The sequence below is a fragment of the Hydractinia symbiolongicarpus genome, chromosome 3 (assembly GCF_029227915.1).
Source record: "Hydractinia symbiolongicarpus strain clone_291-10 chromosome 3, HSymV2.1, whole genome shotgun sequence".
NCBI classification, from domain to species: domain Eukaryota; kingdom Metazoa; phylum Cnidaria; class Hydrozoa; order Anthoathecata; family Hydractiniidae; genus Hydractinia; species Hydractinia symbiolongicarpus.
In genome coordinates, this window is record NC_079877.1 from 33,863,409 (window position 1) to 33,879,460 (window position 16,052).

Genomic DNA, 16,052 nt, shown 5'->3' on the forward strand with positions numbered 1-16,052 from the left:
TCGCTACTCGCGCAGCTAAGCTACAATTTTGCGTGACAGACAGACAGACGTATACGGGTATTTTAATATAGATGACATTACGACGAAGGAAGTATAAGAGCGGTTAAAGTCATTATTATTAACTGCTAACTATCTCGTACAACCATTATGTTAAAAATAACAGTTATCTTTCCCGCCCCTTTAATATGTTGAAATGTATTATGGCGTCTGATATGGAGACAAAGAAATTTTATTGACTATAGGATAAGCTGAGGAAGAAAAGAAATAAACTTTTCGTGTCGCTTACCGAATGTTAATTGTACTTTTACTAGGAGAAGCTTTGTTTTCCGCTTTAAACTTGAACTTGAATAACAAATAACTTGAATAACAAATTAGGTTTTCGGCGAATACTTACGAAAAAGAAAGCATGGCGCCAATATACACAATTGCGTCTTTAACTGTCGTTTTACAAGGAATTTTATGTGTTTTATATCTTTTGTTTAATTTCATTATTTCCTTCTTTTAAAATGTGTTTTTCTCTTGTTGCGAAGCATACTGATAAAGCACCGGATAAGTGTTGATTTTTGATAGTTAAAACGCTTGCGCTAAAAAGTTACTTACATTGTAGAGGTTTTATAATGTTCTACATAGCTGTAGTAATAAGCATGTTCCATAAGTTTCCGATATACCACGGTGTGCCTATCTTATCGGACAGAAAATTTCGGAAAAATGTGACAAAAGTTTTCGCAGTTAACAAAAATTTTATCCGGCAAATTATGCTTTAGAATTCTTACTTAAAAATTAAACTCTAGAGTTGTTTTAAGTGTTGCTACCGTCTACATAGCTAAAAGAAAAACAAACAAGATTTTTTAAAAAGGGACAAAAGTGATGAAATTTCCGCTACACGACGAGAACTTTATTTCACATTATTTTAACCAATCATCCATGGAAAAGCAGCATATTCATGGTAAAAGGTGGAAATCTATGTAACGTGGTGATTATATGCAGGCACTATCAGTATGATATATCATATTTAATCCTTATCAATTAAGTACAGCTCTCTCAAGTAGTGAGAGATCTCACTTTCGAGCAGAGTATCCATGTTAACTCATCTAATACATACATATATCGGTAAACAACATTCTATTTACATATGAAAATATAAATAATAAAAAAATAGATTTAAATAATTTCTTAAAAACATATTTTTAAGCAAATAAAAAAAATGACCTAAGCATTTTCGGAGAAAGTAATATAATACAGTAACGAAGAATCGCGACGTAAAACGCTTCATCATTGGTATTGATGTGTTTGAAGTTCTCAATCAACCAGTTATCTTAAAAACCATCTTTCACAAAGTGGACTCGCTATAATGTCGAAAAAACTAACACAAAAAAAGAGATGCGACACACTCTATCTATCGCCAAAGTAAACTCGCTTTGGAAAAAGGTTATCCTATATTTTGTAAAAAGTTTTTTTTATTTTTAGATTATTTTCATTACCAAACTTCGCATTTTTCTTTTGGATTCATATTACTACCAGTTGGACATTGGAAAGCTTTAGCAAATTCTTTCGAGTTGCTCAATGTTCCAATAATTCTAAAAACAAAGCAACATACATATCTAATCGAGTGTTGAATTAAAGAAAATGTTGAATGCTTTTTGTTTAACTAATCATGAGTCTGTGGGAAAATTTAGGGAAAATTTATCCGCCAGAAAATCAATTAAAATTCGCACGAAAATTTGGGTATTTATAACACAAATAATTCAAAACAAACTCGTGCATTCTAATCACGTGTTCAAACTTTTTTCTTAAAATTCTACTCCATTGAACAATCAATTTCAGAAAACTCTCTCGTTTCAAAATAAAAAAACTATCAACAAATTTTGTGCTCTCATTTCTTACCTAAACATAGAAGGTGCATGCACATCATCTTTAATTGCATCTATTAAAGCTTTCTTTGTCGAACTATGGCATTCTTTCTGAAATGTCAGAAAAAAAAAGTTTTGCATTGCAGTTATATGTACCAAGTTTTGTTGAGTTCATGAGAACTAAACTCACCTGCGCATAACCAATGAAAAACATCTCAGCATTAGTTTTGTTGATCTTAGGAAGCACATATTCTTCTCCATTTGTCTCCACCCATCTTTTGTAAGCCTGAAAATTCAATATTAACTTTTTATCGGTGATTCAAGTAAACCCAGGTGACTTTTATTTGTTGTTTAAAAAGTTTTTTCTATGCTTGTCAACGTTCACCGATTCGAACTCGATTAGTTAGACATTCAAAAAGAGTTAGACGAAATTCTAAGCGCCAGAAATAATTTAATAATTTAAATCTCTATTGAAGAATAGGGTACAGGTAGTTACAAATAAAGCAAAACAGGGGTATGTCAGGGATTGAGATTGGGAATTTATTTTAGCTGTACGCCAAAATATTATTTTTGCATCGCTGTGGCATCACTTAATACTTATATTTCATTTTTTGTACCATTTTTATTACATGTTTTTCATCCAATCAAAAAACTTACCATATGCGCCATTTTAACTCCTCCACCATCAGCTATATTTTCACCTAATGTGTTAGTTCCATCAATCTAAATCAGTCAATAATAAACAATGAAATTGCAGTACATTGTGTATCGTCATTCATTCCGAACATCCACAAAACATGATAACATTTTGCAGACAGTTAACGCCGCGCCACTTCCACCCCCTAGGCCCTAGCCCTTAACCCCCAGCACCCAGCCCTCATGTCCTCTATCTTGCTGCTATGTAGCTAATATAAAATTTGAAATGATGTTAGCCGAGGAAAAGAAATTAAAACCTGTCCTCACTTCTCCAGCTCTTTGAGTTAAGTCTATAACAATAAAAAAAGAGAATCTATTCTTACATGTAAGGTATTTCCGATTTTATATTTCGAAAATTGCCTTGATAAGCATTTCGCTCGCTTCTCGAACATTTTTATAGAAGGATCACTCCACTTTGTTCGTTTCTGAATCAACTCTCCAAGTTTGTTAAATTTCCTGCCTAAACAGATAAAATACACTGTAGAATATACCCACATTATCAAACTTTAACTTTTGTGTTGGCGTACTGTCGAGAAAAGTTACATGATAAAGTATCAGGAGATTGTGAGACATTTACCTAGAGTATCAAAACCATGCGTCAATTCGTGACCAAGAACGTGACCAATCGCGCCGTAACTGATGGATCTATATAGGAAAGAAAGTTTCATGTAAAAAACATTCAATAAAATGTCAACTATGTAGAAATGTTTGAGATTTACCTACCTTGGAATAGGCTCACCATAAAAGAATGGTGGTTGAAGAATGCCAGCAGGTATCACGATTTCGTTTTTGGTGACAACATAGAACGCATTGGCCATATGTGGTACGCTCACCCATCTAAAATAGAAAGCATAATCATACTACTTTAAGTTCGTTAGGGGTTGTTCATATGAGGCGGGTTGGCTCGGTTAGGCGGGCTGATATTTTGTTACGTTCATATGACAACCGAGCCAGCCTGCCTTGCCGAGATCTCGCTTGTTTTTACCGAGATCTCGGCTAGGCGGGATGAAAATTTTCATATGAACCGGCTAGGCCGGCCAGGCGGGCTGACTCACTTTAGATTGTTTTATTTGTAGAAAGCATTTTTGTTCCGCACAGAAATACTGCAGATATTGAAGGTTTATCTTTTTTGTCAATTTATATAACTATTTGTTAAAATAATATTACATATGCATTGGCACAATCAATATATAAAGACAGTCCAGATGGATAAGATTATCAACAAATTTTATTGTTGTAATGTTATCCATCTGGACATATTTTTATATGTGTTTCTTGATAGTAGCGAGATCCCGCCCAGCCAAGCCAGCCCGCTTCCATATGAACAGCCCCTTCGTCTACGAAGATAACTGAGAATAACAGCAATAACAATTTGTTATATAGAACAAGAAAATTAAACTATTAATAACAAACATTTATATACAGTTCATAAAAGGGTCGTATTCCCGTTTTGATTTTCATTTTAAAGGTTCAAAGCTGAATTTGGACTCCACCAAATTTCTTGCAGCAGAATCCGGTACAGACGGTTAGATAGAATAATTCAGTTAAACAATTTCCAGCCCGCCGAAAATTCATATATGGAAAATTCGAAAACCAAAATTCTTCTTCAAAATACCAGCTGCATGTAACAGCATGGGGCACTAAAATAACTTCCGCAGTAATGTTAGGTAATGACAAGACTTACTGATGAGGGTCCACTGGTTTGTCGAGTTTTCTAAATGTTCTTCTGTTAGAAAACTTATCGATACTTGCCACGTTTTCAAAGAATGTGTTCGGCTTAATTGAGATCTAAAAAGTAAAATTACTATCTTACTTCTACGGATTTCCTTCTTTTTACATCGAAAAAAGCAGTGTATCCTATGTCCCGGTTATTATTCCTTATGTTGATGGATTGTTGTCATTTGATTTGTACAGGAGTAACAGTCTTTCTATCTCCTGCTAATGGTTATCGCATAATCTGGCATGAATTGGAACCCATTTCAATGACAGTACTTTGACTCAAATCTGTCTTCATAAGGTGTGATTGGTTATACGTGTTAAAAGAGTCAAACTGGATCTTTTGTAGTTGGGAAAGTCAACAATTAGTACAAATCAGATAATGCAGTGTCAGGTGCAAAGAGAATTGTAATAACATTTACCATTGCTAAGAAATATTGTTTTTTGTTTGAATAACAGTAGGACAAACTGCGATCAATGATTTACTGTTTAAGATGATGTGCACCACTGCAATGAATGATATGAGACAATAAGGAAAGCTAGTTTACCGTGGATTTTAATTCCATATTTCTGTCAATGTTAACACTCTCCATTAATGTGACTACTTACGATTCATAACGATCGTTTTTATCTTCCTAATGTCGTTCGGGATTAATGGACACAAAGTAATCTTTCCAAAAGAACCAAGTGATTTTGTCATTGATTTCTTGGTTTTTGAAGAAACGGTAAATAGAATAACAAGCAAATATAATGCTTGAGTAATCATCTTTTTGAGGGGACATACAAATCTGACGCACAACTGGTTTAAATAGTCAAAGATTCCAAAAAAATTTAGCAGTTAATATGCCAGAAGTATTATCAAAATCACCTGTCGATTCAAACAATCTGTGGCTGCAACAGGCATGGGTGGCATTATATTTTTATTCTAATTTTTGAGTTTATGTGAAGTTGGTGTCATAGAATTCAGTTGAATTTCTTACACAATTATTATACATTTGAAATTTCTAGAAGCTAAATAAAAGTTATTTAACATATTTTCCGGTTTTTACGTGAATCGCATAAAAAATTGCCAAAAATTGCCCGAAAATCCGTTTTTTCCGATTTTCGGGTAAAAGCTGACAAAATCGGAAAATCGGATTATTTACGTGTCTAAATTATGCAAATTGATTCTTCTTAATAAACAAAGTTGTGTTGCAAGTTTCAAGGTCTAAGAATAATCCTAACAGGATTTATTAAATTTTCCCCATTATAAGGATTTTATAGAAATTTTTAGGGGTAGTTTCTAGTAATGGCCAACATCAAAGTCTCTGAAAGGTATGGGACCAAAAAATTTGGCATTCAGGTGTCTAATAGACAAATATTGAAATTCAGAAAGTTTCATAGCTATGTAACATAGCAATAAGGAGTTATTAAAAAAAACCCGTCAGGGTGCGGAATCTGCCACCGCCCCCCCACCCCCGGGCCGAATAGGGTTAAGGGAGAAGAGGGGTGGGTGAGATAAAACGATGTTCTTTTAAGATGTTAAGTTACAATTTTTTCTTGCAACTAGCGCCAACACATTGCTTCATCATTTCCTGACAAATATTAAATGTAGAACCGAGCACTAGCGCTGTATTTGAGCAGAATCCCGGAGCAGATTCTGAAAAATCTATACTTTTGTATGAAAATATCAAGTATTTTGTGAAGTATCACTATTTACGCGAGAATCCTAAACTTTGTTTTTAATTCGTGATTGGCATATCAGTTAAAGAAATAATAAGTATTCTTTCACCTACGGGAATAAGTAACCATGGATACCTTTAAATCACACAGAAGCTGAGTCATGCCAAAGTATTGCGGTTAATTATCTTCCAATATTTTTGCCATGAAATACTCTGCAAGGTTTTTATTAATTCCACAAAAGTCACGAGCACGGGATGATTTTGCATGATTCTTTAATTTTTTTTAAACTAGCGTGTTTTTTTACTGAACATGAAATATGATTTTGTAATTTTATTCGAGCTAGTTAAAAAAACTGAGTCGACCGAGCTAGCTAAAAAATTATTTGTTAAATTACGTAAATGTTCGTTACTTTGGATACCATTTAACACAAAACATTCAATATTAATCAGAGGTTACCTATTGTTTTTGATATCTTGAATACGTATCAACTTCCTTGCTAAGACCTCGAGAAAATAATATACGTTGTTATTCTACAAACTTTTATGCCGAATTTTAAACACCCATTAATTTCCATACCCCTTCCTCTCGATGTCAATCCACTAAGAACAGTTTTAACTTCTAAAAACTTTAATATGAAATGTCAACAAGGAGGTCTATTCCACTGAATTTTTTTTAACCGAGAAGATGTTATTCCCCTACGAAAGCGATTCGTATAAATTTCGTCATAGTTAATATGGGGAGAATTATTACATGTGTGGAAATGGATGTGGAGAACAACGTAAAACACAGAAAATTTCTACTAAATGGTAACATCAGTTAAAATCATTGTTTTGACATCAACTATGTTAAAGTGCTTAGTGCATCCGTCAACTTTCATTCGCATGACAAATATGTGAAACATATTGTACATGAATATACTATGTTGTGCAATTTATTGATAGCAGTGAAAATTATTTTTAATGTCTGTTTTTCAAAATTACTCGTCGGTCCAAATTACTCGTCGATCCATATTTTTGACAACATTTAAAGGCGATAATGAATTTCTATTAATCAATGAGAAATGTTTAATAATATGAGAAGATCGTAATCCGCCCCGACCCCTGATGTATTTTTTATAACTCCTTACTGCTATGTTATATGGCTATGAAACTTAGTGAGTTTCAATATTTATCTATTAGACGCCTGCATGTCAAATTTTTAGGACCCATACCTTTCAGAGGCTTTGATATTGGACATTGCTCGAAACTACCCCTAAATATCTCTATGAAATCCTTATGGTGGTGAAAATTTAATAACTCCTGTTGGGATTATTCTTAGAACTTTAAACTTGCAACATAACTTCCTTTTATTAAGAAGAATAATTTCGCATAATAAGGACACGTGAGTAACACGATTTCCCGATTTTGTCGGATTTTACCCGGAAATCAGAAAAAAACGGATTTTCGGGCAATCTTTGGCAATTTTTAATGCGATCCATGTAAAAACTGGAAAATATGATAACTTTTGTTTACCTTTCAGAAACTTCAAATAGAATGCAAATATTCGCTCTGGAACAAAAGTAATTAAATTCTAAGCAGATAGTGGCATTTTTGACAAATTTCAAGCTTCTGATGACGTCACAGAAAATGTGCTGACGCAAGGAAAAATTTATCGCTGCCATTTTGTTCCTTTTATGATGTACTTTAAGTGTGCCAAGTTTGATTCAATTTGAACAAAATTATGAAAATTTATTGAGGGGGGACGGATTCCGCCCCCCCCCCCCCGGTCATAGTATGTTCGAAAAGCCCCGGACCGAATAGGGTTAAACTGTTGCAGTCCTGATTTTTTAATCTGTTATTTTCTTCAAATTTAGGGCAAGCAAAATATGATGTCAACTCACAACAACTTTACCGTATTTTCGTTAATTTTAAATGCCAACTGCAAATTTGCAAAACATTTTGAAAAATGAAGAATGTTGAAACAAAATTTTATAATACTTGTGAGTCAAAGATGGTAGCTACGAGTAATAAATTTGTATGGAATCCTCAGAACGCAGGCTAACGACTAGTCATACTTTACTAAATTCTGGACGCTTCAAATTTATGCAAAGTTATGTTACATTTAAATTAAACAGATTACAAACTCTTTAAAAGGTAGATAAGGCCCGATAGATTGTCATCACAATGAAGCCAGTTAATCAAAAATTAATTTCAACAATTTTGCTTGTGACTTTTATTCATTAAAGTGCGCTTAAAATATAACAAGATGGTATTCTTAAACACAAGGATAATAAAACAGAATTGAAAATCATGAATACTTAATTTCAGCAAAAAACCGTAGAAAAACTAGGCGATAGAAAAATAGACTGAAAATATTTAACGCAACCAACAGTTTTAAAAAGCAATTGATAGATATAAAAATAATAAAAATGTGTCATATTACTAAATGCTGCATATGACAAATGACATTGTCACATATTGTGCTGTATGCAAAAGTTTGCAATCCAAAGTTTTTATGGTAAAGTCAAGTATGGAATGTTGTTATAATTTGTGCAAGGTGGGTTAGAGCATGTCCAAAAGTCATTATTTTGGCAGCATAAGCTATCTATCCCTAAAACACTTCCATTGCAACTGACACCTTGTGGTATTCTGATTTCAAAAACGGGTTTTTCTATTCCAGTTGCACAACAATATTCACCATGCCAGTAAGCGTAAGGAAAGTTCATTGAACACTTGCCACCAACTTGATTATTATCACCGCAACCAGAACCAGCTGGGCAAGCAACAAATTCATTTTGATAGCAGCATTCACTTGATGCACCGATATCTCCACCATCACACCCTGCATCTTGAACAATTCTGCTTTCATACGCTGGTTTTTCATACCGGAACTGGCAGCAGTATGCACCATTAAAGTATGAGTAAGGATGTCTCAGTGGACAGTTTTGACATATTACATTTACAGCAATAGCTGCCACAACGGCAAAAATGATCAAACTTTTTGGAACCATTGTTGTTTCAACTTAGTTCTTTTCAAAATGTCCGTTACATATGCTTTAGAGTCGTCAACTTTATTGGTTATTCCTTTGGACATGCGCAAATTTTTAACCAATCATAATAAAGGTAGTTTTGCATCATAAAATGGCTATTATTACACTCATGTCTGAAATACAAAATATTCCGCCTCTGCAAACACAATAAATCGATAAAAATTAAAAATTAAAACTCATGTTGCCCACTTGTTTTGCCGTTGTCAGTGAAAAAAAATTGGCAGTGAAGGAAGTATGACACAATGAGTCATTGTGTTTTATGTTAGGTAGTCGGTGTCACTTGTCTGTAGATTTTGAAATGTTAACTTCTTTAGTTATAAGCATAGTTAAAAACTAAGGCTATAGCGCCTAGAAAATTCTCGAGAGGCCACACGTCGCAGCAATCAATAAAAATATATCGCATTTGTTATATAACTCCGTGCGTGGATTGACCAAAAACTATTTTTATAGAGACTAGTCGTTAGCCCAAGGAGAACCCATGGGAATTCGCCTGTCGCAGCAATAATAGTAATATATCGCATTTTTTATTTGCAGTTTGAACATTTCTTGCTTGGTTTGCATGACCCGGTTTTGACTTGCAGAAAAATACGAGTATACGGCTATTATTATAGAGATGATGAAAAAGTGGTTTAAGAAGAAAAAGGAAAAAAAACAAATAAAGTACTACCGTTATATGAGAAGCATGCATTTAAAGTAATACATTGTCACAGAATAGTTCATGACAAGGAAGTATCTCGGTTTGTTTGTGAAATAAAAAGTTTTAAAGATTTTATTATGGAAAAAGTTAATGTGAGGGCATAGTAAATAAGCTATTTCTAAATACAGCAGAGAAAAGCATGCTAGGTAAATAAGCATGCTAGGTAAATATAAACAGTCAACAAATGAGCTGGTATTTCCTTCCAAGCGGCTATTGGAATCCTTATGTGTTTGCAGCGATAATACAAAACATGTGGGTAGACATATTTTGTAACCACGCAAATCGTAGTTACACTGGAAAAATAACTAACTTTTTCTACACGCATAGAAACACTATTTGGTGAATAAAAACTATTTTTTCCCACAGTTTTTTGCATGCATTAATTTCTGTACAAAGAAATTGAAACATTCAGACTTTAATAGGTTAGATGGTAAGATAGCAAGATAGCAGGGTAGCAAGATAAACTTTTTGTTTGCAGGATCATTCTATAGACATCTGTTAATACTATTAGTTAAAAATTAAATCAAGTGGTTTAGTTTAGGTCTCCGCTACTGACATCAACAAAATGTCAAGTTGTCACTCCCCAACCTAATTTACATTCGTATGTTATACGTAAGATGATTCTAATATGTGTAAATATATCACAATAGGTTTCTGTTAAGTGAGATTCCGAATAGAAGAGATTTTTACAAAGACACGATTTTTAATTCTTTATGAGTTTTTTTATGCAATTTAAGGTAATTCTCTGCATATTTAGTACCTTGGGTTAGAAATCAAAATAATCTCTGGAAATTAAAAAATACTGAAGGAAAATAATAAATGAGATTATAAGTACTTTTTTATATTCTATTTTTAGAACTGATTAACAAGTCGAGTTATCGAGAACTTTGGTTAGTTGAGACATTTCTGAAGTCATACCCAGTAAGGGTTTGACGTTTGGCTACTGTACTTGTGTAACAATGCATACCTCTTTATAACGTTCTTTGAATTGTGTTTCGTTGTAAAGATAATCTGGATAACCAACTTTTATAACAGCTGAATCAGCCTAAATAAAAATACACTGTGATGATATATAAATATACATAGGCTTTTTGTGAAAGAAATCGGTATTCTATAAAATATCTCTTCCATAAAAGAATGTTAAAAAGGCGACAAAGCATACCATATTGACAACTCTTAAATATTTTTTACATAATGGTTACATAGCGGTTTTCATGATGAAATATTTACTTGATAAACGTGCTTATTTTTGCGGGTTTTACGAGTTGGAGAAAAAAATGTCACAACCTTACCCAAGATTTGCAACTGCATCAAAGAATAGAAAAATGAAAACGGAATATAAAAACAAGTTGATGGATGTGATAGCGGCAAGAGGTTGACAGTAAAAAAATAAAAGAAAAAAAGGAAGAAACAAAAAACAACAATAGCGCAATTTTAATTAATTACGCGTCGTATTAAGTATGTATTATGTTGTATTATAACAAAATTTAATAAGGAATTCTAACCTTCTCTCGAACTGATTTAATGGTTTGCTTGGATATCCAGTCAACAGTCTCAGCATTCCTTTCAAATGATTTCACAATAAGTTCCATCATTTCTTCTACTTCTGCTTTATCGTTGGGTGAGAAGGCGTAACGAATAAACAACGCCCCAACTAAAGGTCCCAATATTTCATCTGTATATTTAAAGCAGATCTCCTCGCGGGTCTTGTTATTGGCAACTCCAGTAAGTTCTGTTTTAAATGAGTTGTATTGTTTTGTGAAGTCCGAGCCTAAAAATGGCACCATGTCTTTCACCATACGCCATGCCATGTAATTGCACAATATTCTAAAATAGAAAAATGGTATAACTCTATACTTTTTATTCTTAAGGCTTTGTTGACTTGGATCTTTTAACTCAGATGTTAAAAAATTTGTAAACATTTCCATATCAATTTTTTTTTGTTTGATGCAACTCCATAAGGTATTGAATTCCACATGCAGTTAGGTTTACCTCCAGTCACTTTCGTCGATTTACACATATTCTAGACAGTTACAACTGATTATGACATTTGAAAAACATAATTTAAAAACAATTTTTTTTCGAAGCAGCAATGGATATATTTACTTACGCTGGATCTGTGTTATTTATTAACTTCACCACATCAGCTAAATAATCGTTTGATAAGACAACTATTTTGTCATCTTTTGTCACTTTGCGTGGAGATAAAACTTCTTTCAGATGGTCAAGCCAAGGGAACTAAAAAAAAAATTGTATAAACATTGATAAAAAGAAAACAGCACAAAAATGTCAGCTTGTAATTTCGAAAGAAATAATTATGGAATGTTCAATAGAGATACCTCTGGGATAGCATCTTTTAAATGTTCAATCGAGGTTCTTGCGTATCTTTTAGCTTGCTTTGGCACTGATATCTGGAACAAAACAATAAAAATACAGCAATTAAAATGACGAACTGTCATTTAATCTATCGAATTTTCAATCTATCGAACTTTCTCGATTTATCTGTTTTAAATTAATAGTTAACACGAAAAGTGTTGACATTTCGGAGAACATATCACCTAATATTTGCGTAACCTACAAGCCCCGATGAGAGGACTACTTATTTAATATATATAAAGGTTGATGAGAGGGTAATCTTATGCATAATGCGTACAAGTTAAGCTTCCATATAATTTTACGTAAACACACTACCAATACGATCTATTACGTCAAAAATATGAACTTTGTACTAAAAATAGAATTTTTTTAATGCTTGTATTTTTCTCAATATACAATATATATTGTTTGAAAATTCTGTTTGTAGTTCTCTGTCTCTGAATAATAATTAAATAAAAAAATTTTTTTTGCAAACCTCGACCACCTTCAACACAGAGATTACAAAAAAGAAATTTTGAACTTAGAGTTGTGTGAACTTACCTTAGCTAGAGCGATTTCAAAGGTGACGACATCTTTCATCTTCTGCAGGACACTATCATACATATCTGGATCATCATCACGTGATTTGATATCTTCGGTTAACAAAGCTATATCAGTTGCGTACTTTACAACTGTCTGTAAAGCCTGAAGAGGAAATTTGAAAATGATGTAAATATTTTTCTTATGGCAAGTTATTTGACTAGTTACTGCAAATCTGAAAATTAATAGTCACTTTGGAACTTCCAGGTAATTTTAATTAGGAAAAGTAACGCACAATCAATCTAATTTTGGGAATAGATTGCCAGAACTTCCACTTTAACTCTGCTAAAATTTCTTTTTACAACTTTTAATAGGTAATAGTGAATGAAATGAAACAGGGTAAAATTGTGGTAATCTAAATTATCTAAAACGTCCAAAAACACTGAATTTTCATCTTTTAGTTTTAAAGAAGTTAAGGGTTATATCATATACTTTCCGGATTTTTTTTTGAAAAGAGGAGAATAAAATCGGTTTGGCGATGAGATTTTAAAGGATGATTTCCCTCGATTATTTAGTTAAAGCAGTAGTTGGTCACAGCAACATGAACATCAGCAACAAAAGTATACAATAATTACCTTTTTATTGGTGAAATACGAAATCTGTGGTAAACTCAATTTAGCTTGGTCTATCTAAAGAAGAAAGGTGGAGCAAAAATAAAATTAGAAAGAAAATGCGATAAATGTTGACGTTGATCACAACATGGCTTCTTACAACAGTGGATAACTGCATTTTGACGTAGTAAGTTTTTTATGTAACGTTAACGTATACACAACAGTTCCGCACAAAGGCAAACACTCATGCCAGTGTCCATTATTTTCAACCTAGCTATTTAGAAAGCGTGTTCATATAATGTGATCCTTCATTTCCCTTTACTTACAGAATTTTGGTTTTCAAAAATTACCGTGCTTATTTACCTTATCTTCAATTCTTCTTTACTCCTTTTACAGACCTTCGTCCCAGCCAAAAATCAAGAAAATTACAAACAAAATCTCTTCTCATAAGCGAGTGCTTAGCACAGAAGACGATACCTTATACCCCAGCAGCCTTTTTTGGACAAGGGCGAAGCTTTTAGCAGTTAAGAAATTCCTTTAAGGAATGAAAAATCGAAACAGATTATTTGGGGGGAAAGTGTAGAATTTATTATTATTATTTCGAATATTTATACAGGCTAGCCACGTGTGGTGATGTGTTGTTTTGAAAATATTATTATCAATGTATTTTGCTGTGTTCTGAACGTATACACCGACATTACCCACATGGCTTGCGTTGACCCGTAGCTGTGGTAAAGGCACTTGCTAAACATGCCCGCGCAGTAGGCCAAACAACGGACCTTGGAATACAAAACGAACTCAACAACCACTAGGTCACGCGCCGTTACATAAGCTATCTTCTTCCACCACCCTTATCACTATGGTTAATGGATCAAAGCAGATCCAAGAAGGCATCTAAGGTTAGGTACATGTATACAAAACTTAAACGCACCGTGACAATATTTTGAGTTCGATTTTTTGGGTCAACATCTACATCAACAGTAAAAAAAATCTCCGCCGGATATTCTTTATGTAACAATCTCAATGTGTTCACAAAATTCCAGCTACTACCATTCCAATTTGGACTTATATCCCATGATCCTATGCGCTTTAAAAACTTTTTTATTGGTTCGGCGCCTAATTTATCCACTGTGCTTGTGTCCAAGCACGATCTATAAAAGTCTTTTACTTTTCTAATCGTTTCTGTGTCGTTTTTCATTGCTTTTGGTAGAAGTTTTTTTAACAAATGATCATCGTTATCTGATAGTTCTACTATAGCTGAATATTCGTCTTTGCTTTTTGGTATTTTATGCGTTTTTATCCATCCACCGCATGCGTATTGATAAAAATTTTCACATGGATCAGCTGCTAGGTCCATATTCTCCATGATCTTATCAGCTACTTTTTTACATCTTGATGCATTGCATATTGGTCCACCACCTTTGGCCAATGTTTTAGGCTTTACACAAGTGCTTTCGCGCAAGAAATGAATCAATAAAAACAACATAAAACTCTTCATGATGTACAATAATTAGTCCTAAAGTACTATTTTAAACTCATTTGACTAAGATATGCAATATATATAACACTAAACGCTTTTAATAAGGCTGATAAGAAGTTTTTTCATAGCCTTCTATTTTATTTTTTTGTAGCAGCTTTTTCACATGCTGTATGATTTTGCATGCTTGAGTGGATTGTGCCGGTATAACTGTTTTATTACAACATGCCTTCTGTATGATTTGAGAATGTTTGCCTTTGGCATTTTGTTAGCAAGTTTGGCTAAATACATTTACAAAGTTGATGTGATTCAATATATTCCATCTAAACAACAATATGCAGCAATGGCAATTTAATTGTATTCACAGATTTTTTTGATCTAGTCAAAAACTTTTTCATAAGAAGAAAGATTATAAGAACGTTAAGTCAGAGAATTTGCCACAGATTAAGAACATATTAAGAACGCTGTAAGGGATAAAATAGGGGCTCCTATATTTTTAAGATTGCGACAACAACATAAACAACAACAACAACAACAACAACAAATAAAAAACAAATAAAACAAATCAAAAAACGCACTAGAATAATAATACTGACCGGCGTAAAAATATCACAAATAACTATTATTATAATTTTACATTCTGTTTCAGAAAATAGTTATAACAAAAAGATAATGTTTTATTAGCTAAGTCGGTAAAAAATTTTCATCAACTAATTTTTTTAACAACTAATTTTGGGAAGAATTGGGAAATGACTTTTATCCAAGAAAGGAATATTTGAATGAAAAATGAATGATCACGATAATGAACCGTTATTCAACAAAATCTCATCATTTTTATATGACAATTTCAATGCAAAATGTAAACTGAATATATTCAACCTTATTTTTTAGACATTTTAGTAACTAATTTTACCCATAAGGTATATCAACCGCTGTGAATAAAGAAATTCTTGATTTAAAGTTTTCGGAATATTTGCGATTTACAGACATTTATAGACGCAAAGTTAAACATTTCAATTAATATTTGATTCGCAAAACAAAAACGATGAAATTTCACAGTTTTGGGTGGTCTCATTTGTTACTCACGACAAGGACAATATGAAAAAAAAGCAAAAAAAAACAACAACAATGAATTGAAAAGCGTTTATTATATATATATTTTTTTGTAAAAGAGTAGCTTCATAATGCCAAATGAATGGTTGGTATAAGTGTGCTTCCATGGTCAAGCATTAAAGTTTTTTTGTTGATGTCACACTCAGGGTTGGAGTTGAGCTGGGTTGAGATGCAGTAATTCAACGTTGCAAAAGTTTTGAAGAGTTCTCCAGTGTAACCTTTTCGCATCAACACATAACTCGTTATTGTTGTTTTAAGTGTGTAGACTGTTAATTAACATATTAAAAAAAAATTAATCTTAAGTTGA

At 32.9% G+C, this 16,052-nt stretch overlaps 1 protein-coding gene across 1 annotated transcript; it reads right to left on the reverse strand.

Moving 5' to 3' along the window:
• Positions 1-993: 993 nt before the first annotated feature.
• Positions 994-14,692, reverse strand: LOC130636798 (endothelin-converting enzyme 1-like). Its single transcript, XM_057446644.1, has 15 exons — positions 14,087-14,692; positions 13,180-13,233; positions 12,566-12,709; positions 11,989-12,060; positions 11,760-11,887; positions 11,155-11,476; positions 10,617-10,694; positions 4,231-4,334; positions 3,270-3,383; positions 3,124-3,191; positions 2,870-3,006; positions 2,508-2,573; positions 2,041-2,136; positions 1,885-1,961; positions 994-1,577 (listed from the first exon to the last, which is right to left on the reverse strand). Exons 1-15 carry the CDS (start codon positions 14,651-14,653, stop codon positions 1,478-1,480), a joined length of 2,127 nt encoding a protein of 708 aa, XP_057302627.1. The 5' UTR covers positions 14,654-14,692; the 3' UTR covers positions 994-1,477.
• Between the last annotated feature and the right edge of the window lie 1,360 nt (positions 14,693-16,052).